This window comes from Haliotis asinina, chromosome 13, assembly GCF_037392515.1.
Source record: "Haliotis asinina isolate JCU_RB_2024 chromosome 13, JCU_Hal_asi_v2, whole genome shotgun sequence".
Classification (NCBI taxonomy): Eukaryota; Metazoa; Mollusca; class Gastropoda; order Lepetellida; family Haliotidae; genus Haliotis; species Haliotis asinina.
The window spans coordinates 41743787-41753691 of record NC_090292.1 but is presented as its reverse complement, the minus strand read 5'-3'; the positions used below and the strand labels follow the sequence as shown (position 1 = coordinate 41753691).

Genomic DNA, 9905 nt, shown 5'->3' with positions numbered 1-9905 from the left:
GAAACAGGATTTGGTGTAGTAATTAGTAATATGAAGCTATACCGAACAGGTAACGCATCTCGGTTTTTTTTGTCATGCTTTTAATCCCGCGCAAACATGAACGCTTACTTTTAAGAGATTTCACATTTTTTCGAAACTTGAGTTTCTTTTGCTTTTAGTATATTTTGGGAAGTACAATTTCTTTGATGGAGTCGATTAACAGGCCCCAGTTTCTGATTTCTTTCTTTCTTTCACGATGAACTTGAGTGTACATATTCTATATCACATAACGAGTGATTGATATCATGAACAGCCATATTACTTGGTTCAAACTCGGTGGCAGCGGACCCCTAGCCCAGTGTTCTTGCTAGTAATCATTTTTTTCTCAACAGGTAAAGTGGAAAATTTAACTTTTGAAAATCTTGAGGCAAAACGTGCATCGGGTATTGTTATGACAAGGAGATATATCTTAAATTTTAAAATATTTATTTTTTGATAATATAAGAGTTGTTCAGTGGTACTTTGTACCTTTCAGTGATACGTGTTTATGTTGTGTACCACTACAATAGGACTCAGATAATGTTATATTTCTCTTGGTGATAATAGCATATATAGCATCCAAAGAAAGAAACGCAAAGACCAGAAATCTGTTGCGCAAATGTTGTATTTTCATACACGTATAACTCGTCCACAAATAGACTTAAGTACATGGAATATTACACCAGTTTCGAATAAGGTAATGTCTATACAAACAAGTGGATACTTGTAGATAACGGAGACGTCGAGCGAGATGGTGACGACGTAGCACGACCCCGACGTCGGGTTTCCTGGTTCTCAGACCAATCTTTGTCAACCTGTTCCGTACAGTGTGACCGGATATCCTCTGAAGCCAAGGCACCCTGGCTGCTGTGCTCTCACCCATGGCAGTACGATCACGCAACTGTAGTACCCGGATGTACCAAGTATGGGCTGCAGTGGTAACTTGAGGACTGCCTGTACGGGGACAGTATGTTTGGTTGCAACGAGCTGCAAGCCATGATATCTGCTCAGACTAACATCCAGGCGACTGGCAACAAGAAAGTTGTAATCGCCAGCAGGCATTCTTTCAGTGGCTATGTTCCGAGTCGCAGAGTCAAGACGTGACAGTGATTTAACCTTGAAAGTCCTTCAAAACGAATACTAAATTTTGGAGTTTTATTGCTGCACAAATTTAACTATGACGTAATTTCTGTTGCGTTGAAATCTCATCAAAATCAACATTTTCAGGTAAAATCGATTTTTTACATGTGCAATTGTGGGAAAACATTTTATCAACACTTTTGTTACATAATTTTACGATTGTTTGAACGCAATAGTTTTTTAATAGCTTTTTATAAATACAATTTGCTTATGCGTTTCTTTTTGGGGATAGTATATGTGCCTGACATTCTGTGAGGGCAATAAAACAAACCATCTGTTTTTAAACTGTTATCATTGCCGTTGAGAATGTCTCACTTACTCTCTCCTTCACTCACTCACTCACTCACTCACAATCTGAAAATAGAATAAGGTCGCAGTAAGGCCACTGGCAAATCCTTTCTTTCCTAGTCAGAGTTGAGCCCGCAACTTGACTGAGGCATATTCACGCACTCTCCACGGGTACACTATTAACCAGGAGGAATGTTTACCTAACGCGTCTACTCAAACACACGCGAGGCCAAACCCGAGGTAGTGGATTGGTCTTCCTTCCAACCGTATACACAAAAGTCATAGAAAAATTAACAGCTTCAATTTCCATCTCACTTGGTATTCATTGAAAGGTCAGGCCTTGAGCTGAAAAGGCGTTTTCTAGTGCAAGTTTTTTATGTGTGAATATACGCTACCAGTTTAACTTAATCTGTTGTGTCGTAACGACCTCAAAACACCAGGTAAGTCAATTACCCGTGTCAGAGACATTAGGCCTATTGTTGTTTTGTTTTTTTATGTGAGACAGACTTGCTGCAAGGAGGCCATTACTGCGGACATAAGGTCATAAATACGATCTTTTTACACAAGCTTAACTACCTCACTGTTTCTTTACGAAAAGCATTGTTTTCGTGCTTTTTTATATAATGCGACTGCCTTTGATGATCCCGGTTAGAATTTGTCTTCAGCCATCTTCGCAAGAGGCAACTAAATGGATCAGATGTTGATATGCCATCGTATACCAACTGCGTAGCTCATGTTCTTGATTGCTGAGTGCACTACAAGCAACGAACGAAACAAACAAAGCGTTCACTGTGCTGTGTGAAAGCTGACAGGGACCATCGTATTCTCGCTTCTGTATAAGCAACGGTGTGCTGCGTCCGGTTGTGTGTGTGCAAGTGGGTGTATGTAGTATTTATGTGCTGTATGAGTGTGTGTGTGTGTGTGTGTGTGTGTGTGTGTGTGTGCATTCTATGTGTGCGTTCCATGTGTTTGTTTACAGACCGCAGCCATATGAAAGGAAATATTGCTGAGTGTGGCGTCAAAAGACCAACACAAATCAGGCTTTCTTGTTTTACATCTGCACGTTAGATTCAAAGGTGACACGTGTGTGTGCACGTGCAGTATTTGTATGCGTTGTGTGTATTCATTAGAGAAATGTGTATGTGGTGTATTGACTATTTAAATGGAAGATTTAAAAAATGAAAGAAAAACTGACTGATCAGTTTGTAGTGTAGAGCAGTGTGGTAACCTAGTGATTAATGCGTTTGCTCCTTAGGCCGAAGACCCGGATTCGATTCCCCACATGGGTACAATATGTAAAACCCAATTCAGGTGTCCCCCACCGTGATATTGCTGGGATAATGCTAACTGCGGCATTCACCCACACTTAGGCCATATGACCGTTAACAAAAGAGGTCATTTACAAGGTTCTGGCATACGATGCCAAATGCATTACATAATCGAGTGCAACGTCAGTATCAATACCAAGTGTAATGATATCCTGTTTCAGTCAAGATATGACGAAAGACGGTCATGTAGAAACGAAATCTGATTTCAGAATGGTGCGATCAACGATGTCAGACCTGTCAATGTTTCTGATTTGTAAGAATGGCGCGAGCAACCATAATGGCAGTCAGAGCAATAGTCCTGAAATGTTTCTGATTTCAGAATGGCATGGCTGAATATAATGTCAGACGTAGCAAAAATCGTGAAATGTTTCTGATTTCAGAATGGTGACATCAAAGATAGTGATTGACGTGGTAATCATCTTGTCCATGTCATCACTGTCTGTGACGCAAGAGGTAACAACTACCAGTGGACGCCTCCGCGGAAACCGTCTGTCAGTCCGTGGAAAGTTTGTCGACGTATATCACGGAGTTCGTTTTGCCAAACCGCCTGTTGGAGATCTGCGCTTCAAGCATCCTGTTGCTTTTGAGCCGAACAACTCGAGTATCACACATGCCCAAGTTCCCGGCCCATCCTGCATCCAGCCAAAAGGTCCATTCTTTCCGGAAAGCTTCAAACAGATCCCTGATTATTACAGCGAGGACTGTTTGCACTTGTCGGTCTGGACCCCAACAAACAACACCGGTAACCTTTCAGTAATGATCTGGGTATATGGTGGTGGATTTTATCTTGGTTCTGGTCAGATGCCTCTTCACGACGGTGCAGTTCTTGCTGTGGAGAATAACATCATTGTGGCGACCATCAACTACAGACTTGGACCCCTAGGTTTCGCCTATCTGGGCCCGGGAACCGTGCCTGGCAACATGGGTTTGATGGACCAAAGAATGGCATTCAAATGGGTCAAGACAAATGCTGCCAAATTTGGTGGAGATTCCAATCGAATTACCACATTTGGGGAGAGTGCTGGAGCAATATCTGTTGGTCTTCACATATTGTCCCCGTTGTCACGAGATACGTTTGACAGAGCAGTCATGGAGAGTGGACCAATCACAGAGTCGTTTACATACCTAGATGCTCACACAAGTAAAGATAATACAATAAAGCTTGCTGAGAAACTCAACTGCCCTACTCATTCCGATGTTGATATCTTTGAGTGTTTGAAATTTGCTGATGCTCAGTCAATGGTAAACCTTCAGTTTACCCTCGGCGTCAAGAACCTCATCCCATTTGCTCCTGTCGTTGATAACTATTTCCTCCCTGATGACCCCAAGACATTGCTGGCCAGAGGCGAGTATAAGAACACCGAGCTCTTGCATGGTTTTAACAAAGACGAAGCTACTTTGTATATGATGACCTTAGTCACAGGCTTAAGAAATGCCACTTTCCCACCACAAAATCTGACTCTTAGTTCCACAGAATACGAAATGATGATAAAATCAACATTTATGAAAGAGTTGAGCGATAAGGGTAAAGAAGCACTGAGCATCTACTACAAGAATCTGCAGCCTCCTGGCAACGTTAACTACTTTGATGGCATCAACACTCTTCTGAGCGACGTCCTTTACAATTGTCCTGTTGTGGAGTTTGGATCAGTCTTCTCCAGGATGAACCCCACGTTTCTGTATGGTTTCAACCATCGCATCTCTACAAATCCATTTCCAGCATGGACAGGTGCAGCACACTCCTTTGAGATAGAGCTAGTGTTTGGTCTACCATTGAATGAATCGTTTGGATTCGACCAAGATGAGGCGACCCTCAGCAGGACCATGATGACCTACTGGACCAATTTTGCTAAGACTGGGTGAGCCTTGCACTTAATGACCACTTCTTGATCACACTCAAACAATCCTGTTGTAGACTCGGGTATGAAATAACATTCTCCAGTTGTAATTATGGTATTTATTGCGTTTAGGTGGAAGACGTTGTCTTTGTACCTTTTTCGTGTTTTGCTTAGTTACGTCAGCCTGTAATAATCGAATAATCGAGTCTGGACTAGACAATCAGTTATCAAAAGCATGAGCATTGATCTATGCAACTGGATTGTGTGACATGTGTCAACCAAATCAGCGAGCCTGGACGCCCGATCCCTTTTGTCGCCTCTGTCGACTCATCATTCCTAACTGAATTCTATCCTTAAATTATTACTTCAAGACTTTGTACCATTATTTATCATTATTTCGATAATTGTCTTTATTTCAGAAATCCCAACGTTCCAGTGTCAGTGCCCGTTACTTGGCCGGTTTACGACAACACCAACCGAAAGTATCTGGAACTGGATATTGGCAGCAGCCTAGCAACAGGACAATCTCTACGTCATCAACAGTGCACCTTCGTCAACAAAATACTTCCCATGATTCCAGGCGTCGATGTTCCACGTGAGTCTTCTAAACGTTCTCCCCAAATGCTGTTCACACTGCACCTAACAGACCTGGAACAAAACCCTTCCACGACTAAATCGACTGACGTCACCGTTAGGATGGTTTCATGTAAACACAAACAATCCTGCCGCAATCTACTTTTAACGTCAGAATATATTTTGACGTATTTCATTCGGACAGTGCCACGTCACTTACTGACCACGTAAACGAGTATAAGGTCACAAGTACCACAGAACAAAAAATAATTCCTGGTATAATGTTGGAACCGTGACATTATGAGGAAATATAGGGACAGCGAGTATGTGAGTTAATACTTATCAAATCGGCAGTATTTCAGCCATGTATCACCAGTAAAAATCAATAACATTAAAAGCTATAAAAGTGTTCACGATGAACAGTAAAACTAAAAGTGTATCACAGAGAGATATAAAACTAAACCTTATAATTATAATACAAGACAATACAGTATGTAGCTGCTAATTTAGGGGGAAAGCAGCATGTACGTTAAAACACCATATCGGTGCAACTGAATATTTTTCTTTGTACTGCTGACATGTTTTTCAGAAACAACCAAAGCACCTTTCTCCTGTCCAAGAAGTAATGCCGGAAGTCAGCCTCGGGGTTTTCTCTCTCTGGCAGTTGTCTCCCTTTCTTTTGTCATGAGACAACTTTGTCTTCACTCGTGAGACCACCGCACAGCAACTACTCTCACGATTGGTTTCACATCGTCTGCGTCAAGTGCTGAATTACGAAGTGTCAATGTACTGCTTATCAATATCTTTCAGAAATATACATTTCCATAATAGATAATTTGATTTGGTATCAAATCGTCTTTATCAAGTACTAAATTTCGAAGTATCAATGAACAGCGTTTTCATATCTTACAATATAAAGTTGACATAATTCAATACAGTATAATTTATTCCAGGCATGTATCACTCCGCCTTAACCATTGAGCCAAACCACCGCTCAAATGTCATGTTATCAGACGGAAATCATTATCTGGGACTCCACATCTAAGGCCATGCATGTTCCTGTCACACCCAAGGGACGTTACTCCGCAAGGCAACTTTCGATGCTTCAGACAATTTGGCGCTAGTTTACCTGTTATTCAATAATTTATGCATTTATTTTTTGTTGTTATTTTTCTTTCCTTACATTCATTCATTGCTTCGTGCATTCATTGATTTATTCATCGTTTCAAGGTGTCTAGTAAACAAAACAAAACACAGTTCAATACCAAGAGGACGGTTACACAATTCGTTCATTAGGTTCGATTCCCCAAAGGTACAATATGTCAACCCAAGTTTGATGTCCCCAGTGTGATGTTCTAGGGTGTTGTCATGTACATCCTAGACGCCATTCAGCTTGTTATATACAGCCTAGACGCCATTCAGCCTGTTATGTACAGGCTGGGTCTCACGTCAGGGCCGGTATTGTGTACCCTGTCTGTTGTTGTACCCTGTCTTTTGTATTTGTTTAGTCTCGGTTTCTCTTCCCTAACAAAGCAAGATCAAGTGATCGCCATGCTTTATCTATTTATACTCCAAATTGTTTACCTTAACAAAAGGTTTGGGCTTTGCGTCATATCATGTTATTCTATACTCACAGGCCATAAGATGGAATATTTTAAATGCATCGAAGTGCACGTAAGTCAACTACGCTGAAAAGGGAAATTCGACGCACGATATTGTTGGCGATATTGTTGGCATCATTAAGTCAGTTGACTCACTACATGTGTGTGGACACAAGGAGAGGCTCAGGTCAGTAGCTGGTGACACCACCCCTTACCGTCGTTACTGTTCGACCCCGCCTTGGATGGGATTGCACAAGTCGTCGAATTTTGGGTTGGACTTCATTGCCATTCTTCCTGCAACGCGTCTGCAAAGTTCTCCAGGTGTCCGATGCACATGATGATGAAGATGATGATGCTTACTAACATGTCGACAAGGTTGGTCCAACAGATGCTCGATCGGGTTCAGATCTGACGTCTGAATTGGCGAGATTGGCACCTATTCCACGAGGTGGAGGTCGAGTGTTGTCGAGTTGAAACAGCTCCTTCTGGCGATTAAAAAGTGGACAGAGGTGAAGTCGCATGATTTGTAGCGATCGATGTAGCGATTTGCCGTATGGCTGCCTTGAACAACCACTATTTCTAATCTACCCGTGTAGAACATGCCTCCCCACACCGTGACGCCATCTTCACCTGTCAAACACAGTTCGGCGCAAAACGTTCATGTCGGCGATGTCGATGTTGCTTTCCACTCCGACGTTGATTTACGCGATTCATGGCTAAATCAAACCCCGTCCGTGCGTTGCACCATTGGACCGTTGCACCATTGGGAACTCGTGTCAGGACGATATGCTCGAATTCCCACTTTTCTCAGACGATTTTAAAGGTTTGTCCTCACAGACATTCATTTCCCAATCAGGACAATTCCCTACATGTCATTTCCCCATCCTGGCATTTCCCCACACCTGTTTTGAAACTAGTGGGACAATTCCCCACACCCATCATAAAACTGTGTACCAATAGATGGGGTGGGATTGATTGCCATGAGCATTAACTAATTGACACATAATCACACACACACACACACACACACACACACACACACACACACACACACACACACACACACACACACACACACACACACCACACCACACCACACCACACCACACCATACACACCCGCATTAATGGGACAACAGGATTAACTAATTTGCATTATATGTATTCACGTGTGCATTAGGGGTATGGTGGTCAGTAAGGTCAGAATGTTTTCATAATGGTTTCTCAAGATGGGGTTCAAGAGGAAATGAAATAATGATTTCCTGTTTCCATCAGCTCATCCAGAAAGGCCACATTACTGTATCAACCTCTCCAAAATTAACTTTCTCCAAGATAAAATGAGATTTACAGTAACGTATGAATATTCTGGTGAATATTCATTTGTCACTGGTGAAAGCGATTCGCCTTTTGAAATGGATATCTAGTTCAACTGAGTGAACGGGTGAAAATTCAACTCATTATATAATTATGTATTGGTTCGATTACTTCCAGAGGGTCTTCAATTTATCCGATATAAGTGTAAACAGTGATGTAATTGCGCACGTAGACGTAGAATATTTGTGATAGATGTAGTACATATCAATAATATACTCAAATCTGATATTACACAGGTAGAGATTGAAGCAGCCATAAAAACCTTAAGTTGGGTAAAGCGGCAGGTCAGGTCCGGATCGTGTCTTAGCCGAGATGATTCATTGTTGTGGCTGTCTTCTCGCGCCTTATCCTCTACTTTTGTATAGTGCTACACTATCTACAGGTACTTTCCCCACTGAGTAGCGTAAATATTTGGTTGTTCCACTCCATAAGAAGGGACGGTATGATTGTGTAGATGTCCTTAGTCCAATTTTATTTTCAATGGTTATCTCAGAATTCCAATCTATGACTGAAGATTCTGAAGTCAGAGGTATATTTATCGGTGTAGAGAATTTGGAGTTGTTATTATTATTGTAAACTGGTGTATTTTGGACGATAGTGTGGTTGGGTTGCAAAAGAAAAGCGACATCTTGTGTAAATTTTGTAAGTCTTGGGGGTTACAAGTGGATATGGATAACACAGAGATATAACTATTTAAAAATGGGGGATACCTTCGTACTTATGTGTTTTTTTTCCTTGATGGCATACAACTGAAAACAGCAGGATATTGTAATTGTCTTGGTATCATGTTTTCTACTAGACTGTCATGGACTGTTTGCACAACGTCGCTGGTGGCAAAAGCCAGCAAAGCCTGATCACTTATAAAACAATTACATTGTCAACATAATTTTACGAATATTCCTGTTCATGTTGTTTTACTGTGAAAAAAACAATAAGGGTACCCCATAAGTAAATTTATTCATTTCTGAACCAGTGCAGATAGACAATTGATTTTCATATTGGGAATATGATCCGTCAGTCGATCCGTTTTTAATGACGTTTTCGATACCTAGGACTCGGCGGTAATGAGAAAAAAACACTTATCACTGAAATTATATCTTTTGCCATTGCCAAAAAATAGGATCGGGCGATTCATAGACCAGTTAATTAAGAAATACGGCGTTACATATATATGGATTGTCACAACAAGTCGAAAGCTTATGAAAGTGCCGCTCCGTGAACTATAACACAATACAGTGAATAACTAATTTCAAACAAATTATAAGAACAATTATTTCAGAAGCATTACGTCCATGGAATCCATAAGAACAGGAAAAAAGTCTGCACAATTACATTAAATGGTATAATTGCGTACGTAAGAGTTACGAATATTTGAGTCTATTTGAAAGTAATATGTTTTTATGAACAGAGTCATGAATAAGCTGATTGATTTTGTTCCTTGATGTTCGATTACCTTGAAGAACTGAATTTAAGTCAAAACCATTAGTGCAGAAATTTTTGTTTGATGTTACGAAGTCATAACAAGGAGAAGAAAAGACGGAATGGAGAGAATCTTCCCATGGTCATTTTTTATCCTCCACCTCTGGACGGTGTTGGGTCAAACTGAAGCGGGTATACCCATGTCGTAGTCGACATATGGTGCTGTGTTGGACGCTGTGCCTTGCAACGGCAGACTGGACTCCCTGCTTCTTAACATCCAACGACGATGTTACGGTCAGTAGCATTCATCATGGCCTTCTAGATCTT

The 9905-nt window shown here is 41.1% G+C and overlaps 1 protein-coding gene across 1 annotated transcript; it reads left to right on the top strand.

Annotated features, from left to right (window-relative positions):
- Window positions 1-1842: 1842 nt before the first annotated feature.
- Window positions 1843-6341, top strand: LOC137260134 (cholinesterase-like). Its single transcript, XM_067797835.1, has 4 exons — window positions 1843-1886; window positions 3155-4633; window positions 5032-5207; window positions 5775-6341. Exons 2-4 carry the CDS (start codon window positions 3156-3158, stop codon window positions 5894-5896), a joined length of 1776 nt encoding a protein of 591 aa, XP_067653936.1. The 5' UTR covers window positions 1843-1886; window position 3155; the 3' UTR covers window positions 5897-6341.
- The last annotated feature ends 3564 nt before the right edge of the window (window positions 6342-9905 follow it).

Coding starts and splice junctions, on each gene's coding strand:
- LOC137260134 (XM_067797835.1), top strand. CDS start 3,156: ATGGTGACATCAAAGATAGTGATTGACGTGGTAATCATCTTGTCCATG. Junction 4,634..5,031: donor ACCAATTTTGCTAAGACTGG/GTGAGCCTTGCA, acceptor TCTTTATTTCAG/AAATCCCAACGTTCCAGTGT. Junction 5,208..5,774: donor TCCAGGCGTCGATGTTCCAC/GTGAGTCTTCTA, acceptor CATGTTTTTCAG/AAACAACCAAAGCACCTTTC.